The sequence below is a fragment of the Oncorhynchus kisutch genome, linkage group LG8, assembly GCF_002021735.2.
Source record: "Oncorhynchus kisutch isolate 150728-3 linkage group LG8, Okis_V2, whole genome shotgun sequence".
In the NCBI taxonomy this organism is placed as follows: domain Eukaryota; kingdom Metazoa; phylum Chordata; class Actinopteri; order Salmoniformes; family Salmonidae; genus Oncorhynchus; species Oncorhynchus kisutch.
In genome coordinates, this window is record NC_034181.2 from 12,316,784 (window position 1) to 12,343,921 (window position 27,138).

A 27,138-nucleotide genomic window follows, 5' to 3' on the forward strand; every position below is an offset into this window, starting at 1 on the left:
GGACAGTGAAGCTAAAACTTTTAATTTTGACAAATTCACGTGTGTAGCTTTAAGAGCAGGGGGCGTGTTATTATATGATGCCTTTTATTTGAATATACAGTAGTGGAGTCAGATTGCGTCTGATGTTTTTCTCTTTATCTGTGACTGACTAATGCAAGACATACAGTTAAATAACTAAGCAGCAAGCGTCTAGTCCTCAGGAATGAAAATAACACACTCAAAACGTTAATTTAGGAACCTTTTATTGGATCGTTCCTGTAAATAGTCAAGCATTCATTCAAACCAACTAGGGGATTGCGCTATTCAGAACCATGGATTTGCACATTCTGGATCACAGACTGCGAGTGACCAGCATTTGCAAAAATGGTCTGGTCAATTTCACTCACCCCCTCATCAAACTCATTTTCCTGCGGAACAGAGCAAGGTAAGGTTGTTTGCATGACGAGATTATTTTAGCTAATTTAAAACAGTCAGCGATCCTAAAACCAGCAACAACAAAAAAAATAAGCAGTTCGCACTCGCTGATAGCAGACATGCTTGCTAGCTAACGTTTGCTAGTTTGTTAACCCTGTCTCACATTCATCTGCTATGTAAATGTTGTGATATACTGTAGTTAGCGACGCTATCCCGTTCAATTAAGGCCGTAATTGTGCATGTCATGCTATGTCGATGTAGCCAGCTGCACCCCTAAACAATGATTAAAACGTTGACCAAAGGTAACCAGACAATTTATTGTGGTGCACTGTTTATTGTACTTGCCGTCAATGAATGAGCACACCAGTCCAAAATGTAGTAGTGTTAATTTTTCTATACTAATATCAGTCTTTCATTTGCTGAAACAGTAGCTCAGTAAATGTTTAGCTAGTATTTTGAAGAGTGATCATTAGAAAACCTAAAGTATGTTTAGTTGTTATAGGCCTATTGGTAACTATGCCAACAAACAAAACACGTATTCAGTGTTCAGATACAGGTGGTCTTTGGGCAGAGCAATTGTCTAGTCAACCCCACCTCACTTTCACTGTTTTCTATTCAGGTACTTGTCTGTTCTTACATGATATTATGATGATGAAAGCACTTTCCTTTCAATGGGACCTAATCACTTCCCCAAGACTTGTCATGGCAAAGGCAGCTCTCTGGAAATTCATCTTTAAAGAGCCTGAATATAAAGCTTTTAAAGTGTCTGGAACGGATGGTGGCTGCAGTGGCAATTTTTAGTTAATCCCTGGAAATCCTGCCTTTGTTATGTAATTGTTTATGACTCGGCCTGTCCTGCATATGCATCAGCCGGAAGAAAGGATTAAACATCTAGCAGTAACTATACAGGCTAGCAGTATATTATATAGTAGAGCCTATATAATTGTAGGCCTATGAATTCAGAGGTGGAAAGGAGGCTCAACATACATCTCCCTCACTAGCTTTAAGCACCAACTGTCAGAGCAGCTCACAGATTACTGCACCTGTACATAGCCCACCTATAATTTAGCCCAAACAACTACCTCTTTCCCAACTGTATTTCATTTTAATTTATTTATTTATTTTGCTCCTTTGCACCCCATTATTTTTATTTCTACTTTGCACATTCTTCCATTGCAAAACTACCATTCCAGTATTTTACTTGCTATATTGTATTTACTTTGCCATCATGGCCTTTTTTGCCTTTACCTCCCTTCTCACCTCATTTGCTCACATTGTATATAGACTTGTTTATACTGCATTATTGACTGTATGTTTGTTTTTACTCCATGTGTAACTCTGTGTCGTTTTATCTGTCGAACTGCTTTGCTTTATCTTGGCCAGGTCGCAATTGTAAATGAGAACTTGTTCTCAACTTGCCTACCTGGTTAAATAAAGGTAAATAAATAAATAAAATACACAGTAGGCCTACATAGTTTGGGAAGAAATGCCATCCATGCCAAGTTGGAGAAGGCTGTTTTTAAAAGGTGATTTTTATAGCCTAGACCCCACTTTGTGTTCTGCGAAGTCTAAGCAGCTCTACTGGCAGTCTTCAAGGACTTGCTTATCATAAAGGTTTCACAGATCAATCCAGTAACATCAGTCTACCAGCTCAGGCGCCATACTCGTCTGACAAGCGTCACTGATGATAGAGTCGGCCTTGACTCCCCCCCACCACCCACCCACCCACCCCCCGACACTCCCTTTAGATGTGTAGAGACATGTACACACTGGATATATTGCTCAATGATAGCTTCTAAAGGTGTTAGTCACCCAAAGAGTTCCTCAGCTTCTCCCTCCAGTGAGTCATTAGTAGGTTATTCATTGTACCTGCTGGCCTATGGATACACTTCATGACAGGTCAGCTACTAGGGTTGAATCCAAAGAAAAGTCCGAATGAAGTAGAATTGCCCTGTCATGCAGTAACAGCTTAGGGACTTAGGCTGTTAACCTACATGGGTTTTGTCTCCCTTTGTTGTTGCTTTGTAGTTATGTCATATTCTGTTGTGTCCTGGTTGTTTTCCTGTTTTGGGGTAAGGATCAGGCCATGTGGAAAAATAATGGTTTAGACTGAATTGTTTTGAGTTACCATGAATGCATTTCGGGAACATAACAACAACAACCCTAATATAAACAATGTTTTTATTTTTTTAAATTTTAGACCGCTTCACAATATAATTGGTTTTAGACTACAGATCTCCCTCTTGTAGGGCTCTGCAATACATTAGAATATAGGGCACAAAATCACTCAAAAGCAAACAACCATAGAAGGAATGTTCAGGATAGGCTACCTAACCAGTCAGCACAGTATAGTAGCAAGCAGATCTTGTAAGCTGTTTTCTTGTTACAGCTCTGTCTGACAGTTTCTTCAGTAGCACAATTCTCATTCCGCAACAATCTATTGTAGAATATCTGTGTATTATTGAATCTTAAGTAGCCTACTCTAGTGTTCAGCAATAACCAGCTGGTAATGGTAACTTTATCGATCATCGCTCTCTCTCACCAAGTTTCTGGTTCTTCTTGTGTTATTCTTCTGCTGAAATAAGCACTGTCAGCCTTCATGATAAGGGTTTGAAGGAAAGGTTCTCCCAGCTGAATTTAGTGTCTGCTACAGTGTTAATCTGTAAGGGATGCACACTCATACTGTATAATGTTAGCCAGTAGCCTATGTTGCTGCCTGCCCCCTGACCTCTGCAGCTTGCTGACGAGAGAGCATGGGTCGCAACTCTGAGCCAAAACTAATGTGGATTTCTTTTCTTCTCCATTTGCCTTCTACAGTAGGCAGTCAAGGGCCCTTGGTTAGCAGCAGGGGGAGAGCTGGGTAAACTTCATCCATTGTTCATTCGAAGACACTCTGTGAAAGTGGAAAGCCCATTAGGTCAGCCTCTAGCCAATCGCAAGTTTAGACACATACACCATGTTCATCCAGAGTTGGTGGGAGATGGTTCATAACACAGAACGCCATCACGGCTCACAACCCTCACCTTTCCTCTGACGGAACGCCAGTTCTCTCCTCTGTATTGGTAAAGAACATCATTTTTGAGTGCCATTTTTTTCAAGTCTCTCTCTTTCACTTGCTCTCTTGCCCTCACACCACAAAATAAATAAATAGTTTATCACCAATCATAAATGTGCTGACTGTGCCTTTGTTGCATCATGGAGACACATGAGAATGGAATGGATGTTTACTTTTATCATCTAAGGCTGGAATAAAGAATTAGAATGTTAAACCTCTGTGTCAGTGCCGCAGATGTTCTGTAGAAGCTTTTATAGAAAATATAGAATGACTAGCACAGAAACAGGAAACTATCCTAACCCAGCAACAGCGTCACGTGGTTGGGAAGTTAAATACCCAGCTCCAAACCATTTTAAGAATGTGCCTGCATCAATTAGGCTACACTCTCCCTTTGGTAAAAATGTTTAGATCATTAATAAGCTTTTAAATGTTTGCAACCTTAACAAAGCAGACTGAGGGTTGCTACCTGTTAGAACAATCCTCTACCCCTTCTTCTAGCAGGCTTTACAATAACAAGTCGGAAATCTAGAAGTCAATTCCGAGGTTGAGAATGAAGCAAACTTTCACTGGTCTCGTTCATGCTCTGACGGGCGCTGGGCTACCTAGCAGTATGTAGCTGTAGAGCCGGACGGGTGAGAGGTCAACAGGAAGGGCTGACTGTGAGGTGACAGTAGACAATGGTCTGCTGAGTTAGCTCGCTGCCTTGCTTGCTCTACAGACGGCTGGGTGGAGCTATGTATTTTGTCCCCTCTCACTGGTTGTGTCTGAAATGGCTCCCTAGTCCCTACTGTATGATGTGCAGTACACTACTCTGTAGGGAATAGGGTGCCATTTCGGATCCACGCCTCTCTGGATTGATTGCCCTGTCTCATGAAACCAGCGGATTACGTTTTGCTGAGTAGGACCCCGTACAGGATTCTAGTGTTATACAGATGGGGAGGGGGGGAATAGCCATGGGGGGGGGGGTGTTGCTGTCTGTTGCTGAGGCAGAATAACAGTGAAGGGGAAGGTGTTGCACTGTTTAATCATCCAGAAGATTGGTCTGACTCTAACTCTGCATCCGTGACAACGACCATAGGAGTTGACTATACAAGTCTACAGAACCAACTGATCTGGGACCAGGCTATTTCCTCTTCGGTTTTGCAGCAACCTTGCAAGGGAGAGAGGCGTGGTCTTGAATGAGCCACATACTGTATGTTTATGCTGAATGGACTTCCTGTTCTTTCACTCCTCTCCTGCAAAACTTCTACTTTGTATTATGCATAGTCCTCGTGAACCGCTCTCTTCTGCTGGCCAGGGGGCATTCTGCGACAAAGACAACATTGTGGACAGAGTGTCTCCAAAACTCCTCTGTCTCTCTCTGAGACCAAAGTATTTTGGGTTCAGGCCTGAAATAATGAAGCCAGTCGGAGTCCCCCGCTTACCCCAATGTACCCAGTGTCCCCCACTGCTAGGCAGCACAGCATTGGGCCTAATGAATGGGGCCCTCGAAAGAAGGACCATCCTGCCGTCCCATCTCAGAACGGCCGGGTTTGGCTCTGCTCTCTCTAGGATTAAAAAACACAGTGGATGATTGAAGCAAAGCAGAGCCTTGTTCGATTGGGTGCACACATTGTGAGCAGACCAGGCATGCTGGGGGAATATTGGCACAGTGAAGACTAGAGTTTGGTGCTTGGCCAGAGGGCACTAGGTTTAAATCACCCCTAACACACACACCATCGCCATACTACACAGTAACACTCATAGTGGCAACATGTTTTAGTTTGTTCTGAAAATGGTGATCTAATCTTCTCTTCCCTTTCTCTCAGATGCAAGTTCTTCAGTCTGACAGAGACCCCAGAGAACTACACTGTTGTCCTGGATGAAGAGGGATTTAAAGGTAAATGACTCCTCCTTGGTATCAACCAGAGATGCACCACTTAACAAACCTCCACCCCCAGCCTATTCTCAATCTCACTCCCTTAACATCCTGAAGTCAACAACTTCAACGTCACATGTTTTTTTATGGCCGATACTCTTTTTCTTTTGAGGTATTTTATTCCCAATGTCTGTATCTCACAGATGTAGTTGACATTACAGGCATATATTGCCTCCAGGCCTTCTCTATCTTTCTGTCTATTTTAAGAGGTGAAAGCTGGTGCAGAGAATCCACAAGGGGCTGCTTCTGACAAATGATTCCAACCAGAACAGTTCCCCTTTTGAAGGGGAATAGATAGAGAGAAGCAGAGCCTTGCAACACAATTAGACCCAACCAAATCATGAGAAAACAAAAAGATAATTACTTAACTATTTGCACATCATTACAACACTATATAGACATGTCATTTGAAATGTCGTTATGCTTTTGGATCTTTTGTAAGTGTAATGTTTACTGTTGATTTTTGAGAGCGAGATCAGAGTCCTGGCACTGCTGTGAATAAATACCATTTGTTTCCCAGCCTGAACGTGTTGTTTTTCTTCATCCCCTGAAGCAATGGAAGTTCACTTCACACATTTTTAATTCAAACCAGGCTCATCCCTGAGAACACTGAATTGTTGCATGACAGTGCTCTTCTTATGTGGAATTAAATAGGCTCTATAGCAACTAATATAAAAACACATTGCTATATAAGATTAAATAACATAGCAACAAAATACACTGAACAAAAATATAAAGTGTTGGTCCCATGTTTCATGAGCTGAAATAAAAGATACCAGAAATGTTCCAAACACACAAAAAGCTTAATTCTGTCATTGTGCGCACAAATGTGTTTACATCCCTGTTAGTGAGCATTTCTCCTTTGCCAAGATAACCCATCTACCTGACAGGTGTGACATAAAGATCAGTACACAATTCCTGGAAGCTGAAAATGTCCCAGTTCTTCCACGGCCTGCTTACTCAACAGACATGTCACACCAATTGAGCTTGTTTGGGATGCTCTGGATCGACATGTACAACAGCGGGTGCCAGTTCCCGACAATATCCAGCAACTTCGCACAGCCATTGAAGAGGAGTGGGACAACATTCCACAGGCCACAATCAACCGCCTGATCAACTCAACTTGTCATGCTGCATGAGGCAAATGTTGGTCACACCAGATACTGACTCATATACCTACTTTTTTTTGGTATCTGTGACCAACCGATGCATATCTGTATTCCCAGTCATGTGAAATCCATAGATTAGGGCCTAATGAATTTATTTCAATTGACTGATCTCCTTATATGAACTGTAACTCAGTCAAATCTTTGAAATTGTTCCAGGTTGTGTTTATTTCAATTTATTTCAGGTAAACAAACATTGATTTGTTAAATCCAGTACAATGCATCTGCTAGTGTATGTCACTGTATTTCAAAAGGTGATTGTGCACATCTCTTTATACAACCCAATATCCGAGTGCACTTTCCTCCCAGTTCCTATACTTCCTGTATAAATCAAATATTACATTAAAAGTTTGAGAGCTCACACCTGCTTCCCAAGTAGCTGCTGGGCTATCTGCTGTTGATGGCCTGTTTGGGGAAGGGGTGAGGGCTGATCAGTGTCCTGTCTGGGTCAGTTATGGCCCTCTACACCCTGTAGGGAATAGTGTTTCCCTGCCCCGTGCCCATCCTGTGTGAATAGACTGATGCAACCAGAGCGGAGAGTGAGAGGAGGACCTGGTTGAACCCTCCTTGACCCCTTCTCAGACCATAAACACACACACGCTGTTAAGAAGTCTAGCGATAGAAGTACTGCACCAGAATCAGCTTACTCTCCCCAACTCTTAGACTGACCTTAGATCAGTCTCTGGGGGCACATCATCCTACTCCCAACATACTGTAGGGACCATAGTGGGGATGGTGAAGAGTGGATGATGCCATTATTTACCCCCCCTCCCTCCGAAGGAAGTGGATGGCAGTGGGGGTGGGGTCCAATCGGAGGAAATTACTTAAAATAGCTGTGTAGACATACGGTCAGGTTTGGAAAGTAGCAACTTTAAAAAATTCAAACATTTAAGGGGTGGATCAGCTTAATATTGCGGAAAGAATATTGGTTCCATCAATGTAATTGTCTGCATCGTTTCCAATCCCCCATATATTTCTTTGGTAAATATGTATATATCCATACACGCATGCATACATATACACACACATACCTATATAGACACACATACTTTTTAAAAGAATATACCTTTATTATTATTTAGTAAACTAATAAACACTTCTGCTTTTACCTTCAATTTCTACATCTTATACACATTTTACAGACAGTCTATTTTTACAATAGTTATATTTAGTTTGTTTTTAGTCCTTCCTCTATTTCTGATGTCCATCCAGTTTGATTTCTATTTGTAACTGTGCTATTTCACAAACGTTCTGAACATATATACATCTTACAGAGCCTGTATGTTTTACATTGTTTATCTTGTTATTAGTTGAACCCTTCAGCTCCATTCAACCCCTCTCATCTCTCTCAACATCATCCTTTTTGGATTTCTATTTGCCATATATTTTTCAACTGTGCTGTGATGCTTCACAAACAAATTGAACCTTTCTATTCTCATAGCTTCTACCGATTGTAAATTCAAAATAAAAAAAAATGCAAAATTAATTATGATATTAATGATTGATTGACTATGACTTTTCAAATCACCCAGTATTGCTATTTGCATCGTTAGTTCTAGTCAAATGTTACAATTCTTCAGCCATTCCTGGACCTGTGACCAAAAATGAGCTACATATGGACAGTACCAAATAAATGATCTAATGACTCTGCCTCCTCACAGCAGAATCTGCAGAGCTGGGAAGATTGTATCCCCCATATAAATAACATTCTATTGGTTGCAAGAATTTTGTATAATAATTTAAATTGAAAAATTTGAAGTTTTGCATCCGGCGTTGTTTTGTGTATCAATTCATAAACCATGTGCCATGGAATGGGTACATCGAAAATCTCTTCCCAACTATTTTGCAATTTATGTGACACAGCTGTCAGTTTTTTGGTCCTTAAATGAAATTGGTATATATTTTTATTTATCACACTTTTCTTTAACCATTTATGTTCTTTATTACAGGGCCGACATACAAGTACCTTACTTTTTTCCACTTCTACTTGCCTCTTCCATTGTTGTGGTAATGCTGCAATTAATTGGTTGTAATGTTGGGTAGAGCAGACATTTCCATATTGCTGTGTTAGCTGTATGTGTGACAACTCTGCCAGTCCTATTTATGATTCACTAAAATTATACCATTTATTATTATGATTTTTTTTTTTTATAGTTTTGAAAATTAATTTGTATATTTGAATTTAACCACAATATTTGTTGTATTATTTGTTCTGTCTTTTCAGGTGGATTAAACTGAAATTGCAACCAACTTTCTAAGGCTTGTTTAAAAAATAAAGATATTTTGGAGATTATTTCCTTTTCAAACAATCGAAAGTGGGCCGGTGTAATCTGAATAAAGGGGAAAAGGCCCTTCTTGAACATAGGATGAGACATGTGTACCAATTTACTAGAGAACCAGTTTGGATTTAAGTATAACTTTTGTATGACTGATGCCTTTAGTGAGAGGTCTAATGCTTTTCTATTTAATCATTTCTGCCCTCCGAATTCATATTCGTTATATAATTAGGCCCTTTTAATTTAATCTGTCTTGCCGTTCCAAATAAAATGGAATATTTTATGTTCATATAATTTAAAAAGCAGGAAAGTTGCAACTTTGCATTGGGCCTGTATGTACGATTGCTTTTAGAAAGAAGGCCTAATTTAGCTGTGGGTTTTCTGTTCAATACAGTACAGACCACTAGTGGATAGTCTTTGTTTGAGTGAAGTGGTGTGTGTGTGTTCTGACATTACCTAACCCCCCCCCCTCTCCCCCCTGCAGAGTTGCAGCCCTCGGAGCATCTACTGGTCGAAAGTTCCGTGTGGCTGCCACTCAACGTGGTCTCCAACGGCAACTCCTCCAGCAGCTCGCAGGCGGTGGGAGTGACCAAAATCGCCAAGTCTGTCATCGCCCCATTGGCCCAGCAGCATGTGTCAGTCTTCATGCTCTCGACCTATCAGACGGACTTCATCCTGGTGAGTCCCCTGTCTCTGTGACCCCTCCAGTTATTACCTGCTGGGGCTTATTGGGTTGTCTGATGTGATTCTTTATCATTGTTTTTCAGCGTAATAGGTCTACATTTCTCTCTGAACATTCTGTAACGTTACTCCCTCCTAAACGTGCCACTGGTATCCAACCATTACAACAGTTGCTAAGCAATAGCCATAGGCGTCATGCCCATAGGGGGCACAAGGGCACAGATTTGTCCTAATTTTTCAGATTTTAAATGAATTACTGAACTTCCTTTTTAAGCCCACGTTTTATCATTATTTATACATTTAAAATATTTATACATTTAAAAAAGAGGAGGGGGCACACTCACTGGACCAAGTAAAGTGTACCCCCCCCCCTATTTTCCCAAGTATGTGGTCCCTTCCAAGGTGCGCCACAGAGCAAAGACACACAGTGTTTGATCTGCCTATAGCTGCCTGTGATGTGCAGCACTCTCAGGAGGTATGCTTGTAAATTCATTTGATCAAGCTATGTAGCCTACTGATTCCTTCTTGATGAGTAAATCATTTATTTTTTATATTTTTTTATTGGTTCTCTCTAATACCTCATAACCAGCTACCAAGCCATTTTAGGCTATTAATTAAGTTTGAGTAGCTTGTCTAATTATCTTAGCTGGCATGCCTGCTGACAAGATTGCTAGACTTTAGAAAAGCAAGCAATAACTATATACTGAATAAGACTCACATTCCTTTCAATATTTTACCCAGATTTTAGCAGAGATGCAGATAAGCATATTTGGTTCCTTTAAAAAATAACCATCAGTCAGGAGGATACAGACAGCTCAAGAGGTATGCTTTAATATGCAGAAAAATAAACAGACTTTTTACATAGAATTAAGCATAATGATTATGGCTCTATTGCAGGAATAAGCTGTTTCAGGTGTTTGAAAAAAATACTAAGTTCTCAAACTCAAATCTGCCATCCTCACTTACTTTGTCCCCTCAAATCCTTGTCAAAGAAGAGCATTTTACACAATGGTGGGAGCAGTGGGTCAAAGTGTTGCATGTTACGGAAGACGCCGATGATAAGGTGTGATGAAGTAGGTATAGCTTTGCAAGGAAGTTGCATTTGTCCCACTCCAAACGTAAGATAAATGTTATAAGTACAAATAGGCCACTAGTCCATTTGAAGTAATAGAAGTGACTACAATGTAGCTTTTTTTATATTCTCTCTCTCAATGTCACTGACTGTCAGCACGTATGTTGTCCGCTTACTGTAGGTGAGAGAGAAGGACCTGGTTGTAGTTATTAATAGTGTCTTACTGTAGGTGAGAGAGAAGGACCTGGTTGTAGTTATTAATAGTGTCTTACTGTAGGTGAGGGAGAAGGACCTGGTTGTAGTTATTAATAGTGTCTTACTGTAGGTGAGGGAGAAGGACCTGGTTGTAGTTATTAATAGTGTCTTACTGTAGGTGAGGGAGAAGGACCTGGTTGTAGTTATTAATAGTGTCTTACTGTAGGTGAGGGAGAAGGACCTGGTTGTAGTTATTAACACTGTCTTACTGTAGGTGAGGGAGAAGGACCTGGTTGTAGTTATTAATAGTGTCTTACTGTAGGTGAGGGAGAAGGACCTGGTTGTAGTTATTAACACTGTCTTACTGTAGGTGAGAGAGAAGGACCTGGTTGTAGTTATTAATAGTGTCTTACTGTAGGTGAGGGAGAAGGACCTGGTTGTAGTTATTAATAGTGTCTTACTGTAGGTGAGGGAGAAGGACCTGGTTGTAGTTATTAATAGTGTCTTACTGTAGGTGAGAGAGAAGGACCTGGTTGTAGTTATTAATAGTGTCTTACTGTAGGTGAGAGAGAAGGACCTGGTTGTAGTTATTAATAGTGTCTTACTGTAGGTGAGGGAGAAGGACCTGGTTGTAGTTATTAACACTGTCTTACTGTAGGTGAGGGAGAAGGACCTGGTTGTAGTTATTAATAGTGTCTTACTGTAGGTGAGGGAGAAGGACCTGGTTGTAGTTATTAACACTGTCTTACTGTAGGTGAGAGAGAAGGACCTGGTTGTAGTTATTAATAGTGTCTTACTGTAGGTGAGGGAGAAGGACCTGGTTGTAGTTATTAATAGTGTCTTACTGTAGGTGAGGGAGAAGGACCTGGTTGTAGTTATTAATAGTGTCTTACTGTAGGTGAGGGAGAAGGACCTGGTTGTAGTTATTAATAGTGTCTTACTGTAGGTGAGGGAGAAGGACCTGGTTGTAGTTATTAATAGTGTCTTACTGTAGGTGAGAGAGAAGGACCTGGTTGTAGTTATTAATAGTGTCTTACTGTAGGTGAGGGAGAAGGACCTGGTTGTAGTTATTAATAGTGTCTTACTGTAGGTGAGGGAGAAAGACCTGGTTGTAGTTATTAACACTGTCTTACTGTAGGTGAGAGAGAAGGACCTGGTTGTAGTTATTAATAGTGTCTTACTGTAGGTGAGGGAGAAGGACCTGGTTGTAGTTATTAATAGTGTCTTACTGTAGGTGAGGGAGAAGGACCTGGTTGTAGTTATTAATAGTGTCTTACTGTAGGTGAGGGAGAAGGACCTGGTTGTAGTTATTAATAGTGTCTTACTGTAGGTGAGAGAGAAGGACCTGGTTGTAGTTATTAATAGTGTCTTACTGTAGGTGAGGGAGAAGGACCTGGTTGTAGTTATTAATAGTGTCTTACTGTAGGTGAGGGAGAAGGACCTGGTTGTAGTTATTAATAGTGTCTTACTGTAGGTGAGGGAGAAGGACCTGGTTGTAGTTATTAATACAGTCTTACTGTAGGTGAGAGAGAAGGACCTGGTTGTAGTTATTAATACAGTCTTACTGTAGGTGAGAGAGAAGGACCTGGTTGTAGTTATTAATACAGTCTTACTGTAGGTGAGGGAGAAGGACCTGGTTGTAGTTATTAACACTGTCTTACTGTAGGTGAGAGAGAAGGACCTGGTTGTAGTTATTAATAGTGTCTTACTGTAGGTGAGGGAGAAGGACCTGGTTGTAGTTATTAATAGTGTCTTACTGTAGGTGAGGGAGAAGGACCTGGTTGTAGTTATTAACACTGTCTTACTGTAGGTGAGGGAGAAGGACCTGGTTGTAGTTATTAACACTGTCTTACTGTAGGTGAGGGAGAAGGACCTGGTTGTAGTTATTAATAGTGTCTTACTGTAGGTGAGAGAGAAGGACCTGGTTGTAGTTATTAATAGTGTCTTACTGTAGGTGAGGGAGAAGGACCTGGTTGTAGTTATTAATAGTGTCTTACTGTAGGTGAGGGAGAAGGACCTGGTTGTAGTTATTAACACTGTCTTACTGTAGGTGAGGGAGAAGGACCTGGTTGTAGTTATTAACACTGTCTTACTGTAGGTGAGGGAGAAGGACCTGGTTGTAGTTATTAATAGTGTCTTACTGTAGGTGAGGGAGAAGGACCTGGTTGTAGTTATTAATAGTGTCTTACTGTAGGTGAGGGAGAAGGACCTGGTTGTAGTTATTAATAGTGTCTTACTGTAGGTGAGAGAGAAGGACCTGGTTGTAGTTATTAATAGTGTCTTACTGTAGGTGAGGGAGAAGGACCTGGTTGTAGTTATTAATAGTGTCTTACTGTAGGTGAGGGAGAAGGACCTGGTTGTAGTTATTAATAGTGTCTTACTGTAGGTGAGGGAGAAGGACCTGGTTGTAGTTATTAATAGTGTCTTACTGTAGGTGAGGGAGAAGGACCTGGTTGTAGTTATTAACACTGTCTTACTGTAGGTGAGGGAGAAGGACCTGGTTGTAGTTATTAATAGTGTCTTACTGTAGGTGAGGGAGAAGGACCTGGTTGTAGTTATTAACACTGTCTTACTGTAGGTGAGAGAGAAGGACCTGGTTGTAGTTATTAATAGTGTCTTACTGTAGGTGAGGGAGAAGGACCTGGTTGTAGTTATTAATAGTGTCTTACTGTAGGTGAGGGAGAAGGACCTGGTTGTAGTTATTAATAGTGTCTTACTGTAGGTGAGAGAGAAGGACCTGGTTGTAGTTATTAATAGTGTCTTACTGTAGGTGAGAGAGAAGGACCTGGTTGTAGTTATTAATAGTGTCTTACTGTAGGTGAGGGAGAAGGACCTGGTTGTAGTTATTAACACTGTCTTACTGTAGGTGAGGGAGAAGGACCTGGTTGTAGTTATTAATAGTGTCTTACTGTAGGTGAGGGAGAAGGACCTGGTTGTAGTTATTAACACTGTCTTACTGTAGGTGAGAGAGAAGGACCTGGTTGTAGTTATTAATAGTGTCTTACTGTAGGTGAGGGAGAAGGACCTGGTTGTAGTTATTAATAGTGTCTTACTGTAGGTGAGGGAGAAGGACCTGGTTGTAGTTATTAATACAGTCTTACTGTAGGTGAGAGAGAAGGACCTGGTTGTAGTTATTAATACAGTCTTACTGTAGGTGAGAGAGAAGGACCTGGTTGTAGTTATTAATACAGTCTTACTGTAGGTGAGGGAGAAGGACCTGGTTGTAGTTATTAACACTGTCTTACTGTAGGTGAGAGAGAAGGACCTGGTTGTAGTTATTAATAGTGTCTTACTGTAGGTGAGGGAGAAGGACCTGGTTGTAGTTATTAACACTGTCTTACTGTAGGTGAGGGAGAAGGACCTGGTTGTAGTTATTAACACTGTCTTACTGTAGGTGAGGGAGAAGGACCTGGTTGTAGTTATTAATAGTGTCTTACTGTAGGTGAGAGAGAAGGACCTGGTTGTAGTTATTAATAGTGTCTTACTGTAGGTGAGGGAGAAGGACCTGGTTGTAGTTATTAATAGTGTCTTACTGTAGGTGAGGGAGAAGGACCTGGTTGTAGTTATTAACACTGTCTTACTGTAGGTGAGGGAGAAGGACCTGGTTGTAGTTATTAACACTGTCTTACTGTAGGTGAGGGAGAAGGACCTGGTTGTAGTTATTAATACAGTCTTACTGTAGGTGAGGGAGAAGGACCTGGTTGTAGTTATTAATAGTGTCTTACTGTAGGTGAGGGAGAAAGACCTGGTTGTAGTTATTAATAGTGTCTTACTGTAGGTGAGGGAGAAGGCCCTGGTTGTAGTTATTAATAGTGTCTTACTGTAGGTGAGGGAGAAGGACCTGGTTGTAGTTATTAATAGTGTCTTACTGTAGGTGAGGGAGAAAGACCTGGTTGTAGTTATTAATAGTGTCTTACTGTAGGTGAGGGAGAAGGACCTGGTTGTAGTTATTAACACTGTCTTACTGTAGGTGAGGGAGAAGGACCTGGTTGTAGTTATTAATAGTGTCTTACTGTAGGTGAGGGAGAAGGACCTGGTTGTAGTTATTAATAGTGTCTTACTGTAGGTGAGGGAGAAGGACCTGGTTGTAGTTATTAATAGTGTCTTACTGTAGGTGAGGGAGAAAGACCTGGTTGTAGTTATTAATAGTGTCTTACTGTAGGTGAGGGAGAAGGACCTGGCTGTCGTTATTAACACTCTGGAGGAGGAGTTCAACATCTACAGAGAGGTGGGGGGAGAGTACTCTGCTGTTCTCAGCCAAGATGTCCACAATGGCTTCCAGAAGAACGGCAAAGAAGGTAAGTCACAGCAGAGGGGGGTGAGACTGAATGTATTGGAGGGAGTCACAGAAAGGGACAGACATAGAGAAACGATAATATCAGTCTGTGTTATTTTTTTTAAGGGAACTATGGGTAACAGAATAGCCATGTGTCACAATAAAATCCCCCCACATGATAAAGTGAAGACATGCTTGTACTCTATAACACTACTTATCACTGTCCCAGTGCTGTAGGTTATTTCAGGTTGGGTTCAGGTTCTAAACTATTATTCCCTTTCTGTTTCATATCCAGCCCCCCAGCTGACAGTGCACCCTTTGCTGATACCTCAGAACCAGTTCTGTGTGATGAGTCTGGACCCAGACACTCTGCCTGCCATCGCAACAACACTCATCGACGTTCTCTTCTACTCTAACAGGTGAGCTCTGCTCCGCGCAAAACCCTTGTCCCTTTTCTCAGAGTTGTTGCCTTACCAGTTCAAGTCAAGATGGCTGCAGTGTGAAATCCTTACTTAGGGTAATGGTTCTGCCATATTTTTGTAAAAAAAAAAAAAATGTTGTTTTAAGACCACTTATAAGTGGTCTTATTCTGAGTCTGTGGTGTAAATGATTTTCTTCCTCAGTCCTAAAGAGGGCGCTCTTCCCAGCCAGGACCTGGACTGTATCAAGTTCTTTTCCTTCTCTCTGATCGATGGCTACGTCTCTCTGGTCATGGACACAGAGGCACAAAGACAGTAAGACTCATCTCCTCTCACCTCTCTTACATCTGAGCTGACTTAAAGTTTCACTTTGTGGGTGGCCTATCGGTTAGAGCGTTGGGCCAGTAACCAAAAGGTTGCTAGTTAGAATCCTTGAGCCAAGATGCTAAACAATCTCTGTGCCCTTCAGCAAAGCACTTAACCCTAATTGCTCCAGGGTCCCCATTGATAATAGCTGACCCTGGACGTGACCCCACTCTCTGAGGGTCTTAAGATATGCAAAACCACACTCCCCCAATCTCAATTTCTCACATGCGTATAATACATACAAGAAATAGGACATATAAGCACCACCTAATTATTATAAAAAAAATAAAATTCTTAGCAGTCAAACTGCCGACGTGTTCACGTCATGTGACATGCACACGTCATTGCTATAGTATTTGGAAGATGAATACACAACACAGAGTTTGAGAGGACTAAAAATTAGAGTACCAATGGTCAATAGCTAATTGTAAGTAGAAGTTGGGTTTCAGTTCAACATCTGTGGAATGTCACTCCTGAACTCTGTTCTACGTGGGCCACGTTTTCATTGGTCTGTACATTGAGTCTGGAGTGGGATACTTGTTATTTGGCCATTGGCCAAGTTGTCCTGCAAGGACTACTGATTGGTCAACCCCAGGCTAGGGTGGGGGGTTATAAGTGGCATCCTGTCCTTTGTTCTGGGGGGAAATGCTGAGGACAGGGGGAGACTGAACATCTGACTCCCACCATAACATTTTCATTTGTCCTCTCTGAATAAACCTATTTTTCTCCCCCTGATTTGCTTTGGAGTTTGTTTTATTGAAGGATAGATATACATTGCTAACATCATTTAGACGTTGTTTACACGTGACACTTACATGTTACGTGTCAGTTTACTATTTCATATCAGACAATGAACATGTACATGAAATGTCCATCTTATACAATGAAGAAATCTTATAAGACAACCCTATGCTTAGCATGACTGTAAAATAGTACATTTAGCTAAAATAGGCATATCACAAAGAACAGTAACAACTTATTTTATGGTATATAAAAAAGAAGATTAGGCTAGTTAATATGCAGCCGGCACTCCTGGATCTGGGCCTAAAGTGCCATCGCAAAGTATTCAGACCCTTTTTTGTTATTATTCCACATTTTGTTACATTACAGCCTCATTCTAAAATGGATTACTTAAAAAAAAAAAAAATTGAGGAACATGCTTAATTTGATCCATTTTAGAATAAGGCTGTAATGTAACAATGTGGGAAAAGGGAAGGGGTCTGAATACTTTCCAAATACACTGTATTTCAAAAATAAAATGGACAGTGCCCAGTGCGGAAAGTTGATTAGGCCAATTTACTAAAAGCTTTGTTGGAGCCATTTTTAAGTAGGGTAGTCTTACCTGTTTGACAGACCCAATTATGCTATATTGGTCGTTATTTCCTCCAATAGGGAGTCTCCCCAGATCTTTTCAAAGGTCCCCCGTAACCCCAGTTTACCTGACAGTGCAGCAGCTTTTCTCCAGTTGACCTGACAGTGCAGCAGCTTTTCTCCAGTTTACCTGACAGCGCAGCAGCTTTTCTCCAGTTTACCTGACAGCGCAGCAGCTTTTCTCCAGTTTACCTGACAGTGCAGCAGCTTTTCTCCAGTTTACCTGACAGTGCAGCAGCTTTTCTCCAGTTTACCTGACAGTGCAGCAGCTTTTCTCCAGTTTACCTGACAGTGCAGCAGCTTTTCTCCAGTTTACCTGACAGTGCAGCAGCTTTTCTCCAGTTTACCTGACAGTGCAGCAGCTTTTCTCCAGTTTACCTGACAGTGCAGCAGCTTTTCTCCAGTTTACCTGACAGTGCAGCAGCTTTTCTCCAGTTTACCTGACAGTGCAGCAGCTTTTCTCCAGTTTACCTGACAGTGCAGCAGCTTTTCTCCAGTTTACCTGACAGTGCAGCAGCTTTTCTCCAGTTTACCTGACAGTGCAGCAGCTTTTCTCCAGTTTACCTGACAGTGCAGCAGCTTTTCTCCAGTTTACCTGACAGTGCAGCAGCTTTTCTCCAGTTTACCTGACAGTGCAGCAGCTTTTCTCCAGTTTACCTGACAGTGCAGCAGCTTTTCTCCAGTTTACCTGACAGTGCAGCAGCTTTTCTCCAGTTTACCTGACAGTGCAGCAGCTTTTCTCCAGTTTACCTGACAGTGCAGCAGCTTTTCTTTTCCAGTGGGTTTTGTCTATATTCCACCCTATCTAGTGTTTTATGAAATTGCAACTGTAGATTTCCTTGCTGAACTCCTGTGTGATGGTGTCGAGTCTCTAGATTTCCTTGCTGAACTCCTATGTGATGGTGTCGAGTCTCTAGATTTCCTTGCTGAGCTCCTATGTGATAGGGTCGAGTCTCTAGATTTCCTTGCTGAACTCCTATGTGATGGGGTCGAGTCTCTAGATTTCCTTGCTGAGCTCCTATGTGATAGGGTCGAGTCTCTAGATTTCCTTGCTGAACTCCTATGTGATAGGGTCGAGTCTCTAGATTTCCTTGCTGAACTCCTATGTGATAGGGTCGAGTCTCTAGATTTCCTTGCTGAACTCCTATGTGATAGGGTCGAGTCTCTAGATTTCCTTGCTGAACTCCTATGTGATAGGGTCGAGTCTCTAGATTTCCTTGCTGAGCTCCTATGTGATAGGGTCGAGTCTCTAGATTCCCTTGCTGAGCTCCTATGTGATAGGGTCGTGTCTCTAGATTCCCTTGCTGAGCTCTTACGTATCTGGGGGAATAATTAAATGGTTCTCATGGGCAATTTTAAACTGGGACTGGTTATCGCCAAACTCCAACGCCATATAAGGGCTATGCAATACGTTGAATTTCACCCAGCTGATAAAGGCAGCTACAAGGCTGAACCCTAAAGACCTCTCTAAATCCTAAATCAACGCTAATTGATATTATCCTAACTAATAACCTGCGTAAGTACCCAGACATCTGTATCTGCCCAAAACAATGTGCGTGTGCAAGGCACAATAAAATCCCCAAATTATCCCCTCGGGTAATAAAGGGAATGTCAAGCAGTTTTGTGAACAGGCTTTCCTGAATTAACTTTCTGCATGTGACTAGGAAAAGATTTACATTCCTTCCAGACATTGAGATGGCGTACTCCTAAACTCGGCAAAAAATGAAACGTCCTCTCACTGTCAACTGTGTTTATTTTCAGCAAACTTAACATGTGTAAATATTTGTATGAACATAACAAGATTCAACAACTGAGACACAAACTGAACAAGTTCAACAGACATGTGACTAATGGAAATGGAATAATGTGTCCCTGAACAAAGGGGGGGGGGGGTCAAAATCAAAACTAAAAGTCAGTATCTGGTGTGGCCACCAGCTGCATTAAGTACTGTAGTGCATCTCCTCCTCGTGGACTGCACCAGATTTGCCAGTTCTTGCTGTGAGATGTTACCCCACTCTTCCACCAAGGCACCTGCAAGTTTCTGGACATTTCTGGGGGGAATGGCCCTAGCCCTCACCCTCTGATCCAACAAGTCCCAGACGTGCTCAATGGGATTGAGATCCGGGCTCTTCGCTGGCCATGGCAGAACATTGACATTCCTGTCTTGCAAGGAAATCGCACACAGAACGAGCAGTATGGCTGGTGGCATTGTCATGCTGGAGGGTCATGTCAGGATGAGCCTGCAGGAAGGGTACCACATGAGGGAGGATGATGTCTTCGCTGTGACGCACAGCGTTGAGATTGCCTGCAATGACAACGAGCTCAGTCCGATGATGCTGTGACACAACTCCCCATACCATGACGGACCCTCCACCTCCAAATTGATCCCGCTCCAGAGGACAGGCCTCAGTGTAACGCTCATTTCTTCTATGATAAACGCAAATCCGACCATCACCCCTGGTGAGACAAAACCACGACTCGTCAGTGAAGAGCACTTTTTGCCAGTCCTATCTGGTCCAGCGACTGTGGGTTTGTGCCCATAGGCGATGTTGTTGCCGGTGATGTTTGGTGAGGACCTGCCTTTACAACAGGCCTAGAAGCCATCAGTCTAGCCTCTCTCAGCCTATTGCGGACAGTCTGAGCACTGATGGAGGGATTGTGCGTTCCTGGTGTTACTCGGGCAGTTGTTGTTGCCATGCTGTACCTGTCCCGCAGGTGTGATGTTCAGATGTACCGATCCTGTGCAGGTGTTGTTACACGTGGTCTGCCACTGCGAGGACGATCAGCTGTTCGACCTGTCGCCCTGTAGCGCTGTCTTAGGCGTCTCACAGTACGGACATTGCAATGTATTGCCCTGGCCACATCTGCAGTCCTCATGCCTCCTTGCTGCATGCCTAAGGCACGTTCACGCAGATGAGCAGGGACCCTGGGCATCTTTCTTTTGGTGTTTTTCAGAGTCCGTAGAAAGGCCTTTTTAGTGTCCTAAGTTTTCATAACTGTGACCTTTAATTGCCTACCGTCTGTAAGCTGTTAGTGTCTTAACGACCGTTCCACAGGTGCGCGTTCATTAATTGTTTATGGTTCATTGAACAAGCATGGGAAACAGTGTTTAAACTCTTTACAATGATCTGTGAAGTTAATTAGTAAAATACCAAATATCTTTGAAAGACAGGGTCCTGAAAAAGGGACGTTTCTTTTTTTGCTGAGTTTATTTCCATAAGCTTTTGTGAACTAGAAATAACTTGACATTAAACTGTATTTTCAAAAGGTCACCATTCAAGTAATAGGCAACATTAAACATATACATTCACACGGTATTGGGGACCTATTTAATTTTTATTTTGTATTCTTACTGGTCCAGTTTTACGATTTCCATTTTAAAAACTCTCCTTCACCCTGGTGTGAAGGAGCGCAATGGCAGAGCAGACCGTGTACAGGCTATTACATGCCAATGGAGTAACCTATACTCATATATTTTTCACAACATCTAAACGGATTGGCTTCCCTTCTCCAAAACTCTCCCTACTGAACTAAGAAGTGAACGAACACACTATACAGCGCAAAGCCCACCTCATGATCTCCTGTCCTGCCATCTAGTCCACAATGTTTTGATCTTCCTAAAAGTCCTCGCCTCCGGTCCTAAAAGTCCTCGCCTCCGGTCCTAAAAGTCCTCGCCTCCGGTCCTAAAAGTCCTCGCCTCCAGTCCTAAAAGTCCTCGCTTTGTGAGAGAAGCAGACATGAAAGAGAACTTTAGCCTACCGACGTCAACTAGATTTTTCATTGATATCATTATGGTGAGCAAGGCTTCAATTCGTATTCTAGAGTAACAAGTAGGCTAATGGCGAGAAGCTTCATGTATCCAATTTTTGTTGACTAACAAATAGCCTACCAAATGGCAGAAATTATCAGCAGAAACATATCAAAAGAACAATAGAAATGAAATGTTTCAAGTTGTCACATGCACAACAAGTACAGTGAAATGCCTTTCTTGCGGGCACTAAACATAACAATGCAATACAAAAAATAACATGAGGCCTAGTGCTTATTTGACTCTCTGCACCTTGCTTTATTTGAAAGGATTTGACAATGGTTAGTTTGAGACTTAGAGGAAAACAGTACAACGGGTAATGATAGGCCTATACAGTTGAAGACATGACGCACGGGCCCCAAGGACTATAAGCAGAGAAGTTGATGGATACCTTTGAGACAGTGGATTGATGCATGTTGTATATATTACTATTGTTATTAAAAATGTGCCTGCAGTGCCATATAAGACATCAAACTCACAGAGGGCCGAGTGTCTGTGGGTTTACGCTCTTCCCTTGTACTTGATTGAGGAATTAAGGTCACTGGTTAGTAAGGAACTCTCCTCACCTGGTTGTCTGGGTTTGAATTGAAAGGAAAAAACAAAAACAAGCAGACACTAGGCCCTCCATTGAATGAGTTTGAAACCCCTGTTGAAAGAGGACACTTCTTTTGAGCCTAAAATAGAGAAAATAGAATAAAGAAATATGTAGACCCTCCCGCAGTTGAGACTTTACGGTATTATAATAGCACTATGGCTCCAGGCTATTTTTTCAAGAGTCAGGCATCACACAGACGTTAGTCAGGCGTTCAATGGTAGGTGATAGCCAGATGGTGGTGCTGTTGCTCCTCCTGAATTCTGGCCTGTGATACTTGGTAGCAGCAATGACCAACACTGTGTGTGTGTGTGTGTGTGTATTCTAGGTTCCCTGCTGATCTTCTCTTCACAAGTTCCTCCAGGGAGCTGTGGAGGATGGTGCGCATTGGGGGACAGCCTCTGGGTTTCGGTAAACTACCTTTTAATCCATCCTCTGAAAGACCCACTATAAGTAGGTTAGGATCATGCCCAACTCTAACGTGGGTAGACTGATACTTATACTGATACTACAAATACTTCATTGTTGATCTCTCCATCTCTCTTCTCTTCTCCAGACGAGTGTGGCATTGTTGCCCAGATATCCCAGCCCTTAGCCGACAACGACATCTCAGCCTATTATATCAGCACCTTCAGCTTCGACCATGCCCTGGTGAGCAAGCCTTTAGCTGCTAATGTGACAGCCACTGGCACCCAGCTTTACACTACAGAACATGGAGTATAGAACTTTAGAAGAGGGTATGTTCTGATTCTGACCAACAGAGGGCACTGTTCACCCCTGGATAAAGGGTAATGACTGTGATAGTTATTTTATCCAAGAATACAGTAGCAGGTGTTTGCAACGGGGCTTATAAACATCACAAGAATGTCAGCAGCGCTATCAGATGACAGAATGAATGTTTGATTTGTCAGAGGATGCTAAATCAACCGCTTCCTGTGGACTTTCCAGCTTTTGTTGGTCTGACGTGTCTTCTGCACTATCTGCATAGTTGACACCTGAATGACACTGATAGTTTGACGTGAGATACCTGACTGAGAGATAAGCTGTCAATCAGAATACTTCTCATGCTGAAGACAATCAGATTATAAATGGAAAACCATCCACATTGCGGAACCTGACATATTGCTTCCAGACAAGCTAAACAAACACCTTCTTCGCCCACTTTGAGGATAACACCGTGCCACCGACGCGGGCCGCTCCCGAGGACTGTAAGCTCTAGTTCTCCGTGGCCGACGTGAGTAAGACGTTTAAGCGTGTTAACTCCCTCAAGGCTGCCTGCCCAGATGGCATCCCTAGCCGCGTCCTCAGAGCATGTGCAGACCTGCTGGCTGGAGTGTTTACGGACATATTCAATCTCTCCCTATCACAGTCTGCTCTCCCCACTTGGTTCAAGATGTCCACCATTGTATCTGTACCCAAGAAAGCAAAAGTAACTGACCTAAATGACTATCGCTCCGTAGCACTCACTTCTGTCATGAAGTGTTTTGAGAGGCTAGGTAAGGATCATATCACCTTAGCTGACACCCACTGCAATTTGCATACCCCCCCAATACATCCACGGATGATGCCATCACACTGCACACTGCCATATCCTATCTGGACGAGGAATACCTATGTAAGAATGCTGTTCATTGACTACAGCTCAGCCTTCAACATAGGGCTGTGGCGGTCATTACATTTTGTCAGCCGGGAATTGTCAAGCAAATAACTGCCGGTCTCAAGGTAATTGACTGTTAATTACGTGAACACATTTAGCCTACAAGCCACAGATGCAGACCTTTGGAACATCTACATTTTAAAAAGTATAATAAATCAATTTAATATACGCCATCACAATACATCCATTATTTATTTTGGCTCATAGAAACATGATATGAAGGGACAGAATATCCAGAAGGCCAGAATAGCATACTCTGAGTTGACAGTATGTCAGGCCCCAATATGGCTATGGGCTACACTAGTTAATTTAGCAGACAAGATATGCCTAAAATTCTGTGGCATTATTTTATGTCTCAGAAGTTTAAATACACTAAGTTGACTGTGCACACACACACCGGCAGGTAGGCGACAGATAGCCTAGTGGTTAGAGCGTTGGACTAGTAACCGGAAGGTTGCAAGTTCGATTCCCCGAGCTGACAAGGTCAAAATCTGTTCTGGCCCTGAACAAAGCAGTTAACCCACTGTTCCTAGGCCGTCATTGAAAATAAGAATTTGTTCTTAACTGACTTGCCTAGTTAAATAAAGGTAAAATAAAAAAGGCACTGCATCTCAGTGCTAGAGGCATCACTACAGACACCCTAGTTCGATTCGAGGCTGTATCACAACCAGCCGTGATTGGGAGTCCCATCGGGCAGCGCATCATTGGCCCAGAGTCGTCCGGGTTAGGGCGTGGCCGGGTAGGCCATCATTGGCCCAGAGTCGTCCGGGTTAGGGCTTGGCCGGGTAGGCCATCATTGGCCCAGAGTCATCCGGGTTAGGGCTTGGCTGGATAGGCCATCATTGGCCCAGAGTCATCCGGGTTAGGGCTTGGCCGGGTAGGCCATCATTGGCCCAGAGTCATCCGGGTTAGGGCTTGGCCGGGTAGGCCATCATTGGCCCAGAGTCATCCGGGTTAGGGCTTGGCCGGGTAGGCCATCATTGGCCCAGAGTCATCCGGGTTAGGGCTTGGCCGGGTAGGCCATCATTGGCCCAGAGTCATCCGGGTTAGGGCTTGGCCGGGTAGGCCATCATTGGCCCAGAGTCATCCGGGTTAGGGCTTGGCCGGGTAGGCCATCATTGGCCCAGAGTCATCCGGGTTAGGGCTTGGCCGGGTAGGCCATCATTGGCCCAGAGTCATCCGGGTTAGGGCTTGGCCGGGTAGGCCATCATTGGCCCAGAGTCATCCGGGTTAGGGCTTGGCCGGGTAGGCCATCATTGGCCCAGAGTCATCCGGGTTAGGGCTTGGCCGGGTAGGCCATCATTGGCCCAGAGTCATCCGGGTTAGGGCTTGGCCGGGTAGGCCATCATTGGCCCAGAGTCATCCGGGTTAGGGCTTGGCCGGGTAGGCCATCATTGGCCCAGAGTCATCCGGGTTAGGGCTTGGCCGGGTAGGCCATCATTGGCCCAGAGTCATCCGGGTTAGGGCTTGGCCGGGTAGGCCATCATTGGCCCAGAGTCATCCGGGTTAGGCCATCATTGTAAATAAGAATTTGTTCTCAACTAGTTAAATAAAGGTTAAATAAAGGTTACATAAATACAAGAGCTAATGAGGCACGATTTCGCCTGGCATAGAAAATGTGTTCACTCGTCTGGACACTGTCGTTCAGAGGAGCTAACCAAAAACACAGCTAACACAATCACTTCAAACTAAAACTGGAAAGACTGCAAACTAGCTGCATTTAATTTCGTTTGACCTTTTTTTAAATGACATTTCTTTGTACATCAATTATGGCAGCTGATTCATGATTCATATCGGAGAGACCGACAGCAAGGTTTATATAAATCTCCGCTGTTGAAAACTAAATGTCAGTCTAAAAGAAATGGGAGAATGACTAGATGCTTTTTATAGTGGAGATCAAGTTTATTAAGTGCCTGGCTGGACTGATGAGACTGTGGATTGTGCAGTCAGATGGAACAGAGTAAATAGGCATTTCAACATCATAGATTTAGCCGGTGGTAAATTGTGGAATAGACAACAGTTGGCATGGGGTTTTCATCTATCAGCATTCAGGATTAGACCTGTTGTATAATGTTAGATATTACTGCTGTTGGAGCTAGGAACATAAACATCTGCTAAATATGTGTATGTGACCAATAACATTTGATTTAAGATGCTGATGGAATAGGAATTGGACCCATATTCCATTATGTTCTCTTCTCCTGTTCTACTGTAGGTACCTGAAGAGGACATAGTGAGCGTGACTGAGATGCTCCGGCAGCACAGGAAAGAGCCAGCCTGCTGATGGCGACCTGGCGGCTTGGTCCATACTACACCCCTCTCCGTGTCCTGGGGCAGTACAGGTCTGAAGCGAGATGCGAACTCCGTGCCTAGACTAGCACTGCAGCGTGAGCAGTATTAACCATAAACTTTGTTGCCATGACCACCAAAAGCGCTTCAAGGAAGGGGTGTCTGAAGAGAGCCTCTTGTCTTCCCAGAATTCCCTGGGAGACGCATTGTTTGGACGCTGCCAGGACCCCTGACCAATGGGACAAGGGGATTGGTGAACTGAAGTACTGTTGTGATGATGGTAACACTGTACTTAAGGCCTGCAGGTATAATGCATTATGATGCGGTTATGTTTTCATGCGGTTATGTTATAGGCATATATAACCCCCTCATGTCTTGTTATCGTCTCATAAAGATCCTGACTAAATAACAGCCATCGAGTCATAGCCCATGCCTTGTAATAACGCATTATAAAGGCGTGTACATGTTTATAACATGTAATAATGCATAATACCCGCAGTTTATAAAATGTAACCGTGATGGATTTTCTTATGCTACTTACCTGCTTGCCGCAGGGCACAAACATGTTACTAGTACTATAAACAACACGACTGTCTTCCAGTGGTGTTCATATCGTAATGCTGTGTCAGAACGCCACCCTTTGTGTCAAAGATCAAGTTATTTCATGGTTGAGTGAATTATGTGAAGCACAACTTATGCATTGGTAAAACATTATTCTCCATTGGTGCTTTTCTTTTTTTCGCCATATCTTCACAAATTGTACTTGTAGTAAGGCACATAAATGGGCTAATCGCACCCAATAACTGAAGACGCTCAGTGATGTCAGCACAAGTCTTATTTTGGACAATCACATTAGAGAAAAAAAGACATACCGAAAAAAACAAAGGTAAAGTTTGAGGTGTATTGGTGGAAATTAGTGTTAATTGTTAAACATATCAGATATTTTCTTGAAAAACATACGCAGGCAATACGAGGGGAAAAAAATAACATGCCATGATTTATCCAGGTTAAAGAGTAGCTTTATTCCGTGATGCAGTTTCAACATCAATATTTTTTTAAGGGTCAACATTTCTGTACTTTATTGTCTTATTCTTCAATTTTCTTTTTCAATTTGCACAATTAAGACATTTATTATGAAATAATGTATTGGTTCTGGACTTCATTATGGATACATTGTCACATAATTTTTTCCCCAGTTAACATTTGATTGTTAATTTACTTTTGTATGGATGAATTTACACTAAAATAGCTTAGATATGGGTTTGAGGCATTACACATGCTAAGTTATGCAATGTCTTCATGACAACCGTTGTGTTTCTTCAGTCTTGTTGAGTAGACTTGTAATCTATATTAGATGAGTGGGTGTGCATTTAAATGGGAGGAGAAAGTTCCACACTAAAACATGACATTTTTATAGAAATTCTAAGAAAATGTGACATTTCCTTTATTGGTTGTGGTTGAGACACCACTCATATATTAGAGTTGATCAAGCCATCATACGGGTCTCCTTCGCACACCAGCACAGAAGAACTCTAACAGACTTACAATATGTTTGGTAAATATTTTTTCTGTACTCTTACAAC

The 27,138-nt window shown here is 42.4% G+C and overlaps 1 protein-coding gene across 1 annotated transcript; it reads left to right on the forward strand.

The window, feature by feature from the left end:
* Positions 1 to 94: 94 nt before the first annotated feature.
* LOC109896182 (cytosolic arginine sensor for mTORC1 subunit 1) lies at positions 95 to 26,276 on the forward strand. The gene is made up of 9 exons (XM_020490475.2): positions 95 to 424; positions 5,278 to 5,348; positions 9,314 to 9,507; positions 14,940 to 15,075; positions 15,349 to 15,472; positions 15,677 to 15,787; positions 21,938 to 22,020; positions 22,166 to 22,260; positions 25,482 to 26,276. The coding sequence occupies exons 1-9, from the start codon at positions 312 to 314 to the stop codon at positions 25,548 to 25,550; spliced, it is 996 nt and encodes a 331-aa protein (XP_020346064.1). The 5' UTR covers positions 95 to 311; the 3' UTR covers positions 25,551 to 26,276.
* The last annotated feature ends 862 nt before the right edge of the window (positions 26,277 to 27,138 follow it).

What these genes read in the sequence shown, in the direction of transcription:
- LOC109896182 (XM_020490475.2), top strand. Translation starts at nt 312, where the DNA reads ATGGATTTGCACATTCTGGATCACAGACTGCGAGTGACCAGCATTTGC. An exon ending in GTTCTCTTCTACTCTAACAG is followed by an intron (nt 15,473 to 15,676) that starts GTGAGCTCTGCT and finishes TTTCTTCCTCAG; the next exon opens with TCCTAAAGAGGGCGCTCTTC. An exon ending in GACACAGAGGCACAAAGACA is followed by an intron (nt 15,788 to 21,937) that starts GTAAGACTCATC and finishes TGTGTATTCTAG; the next exon opens with GTTCCCTGCTGATCTTCTCT.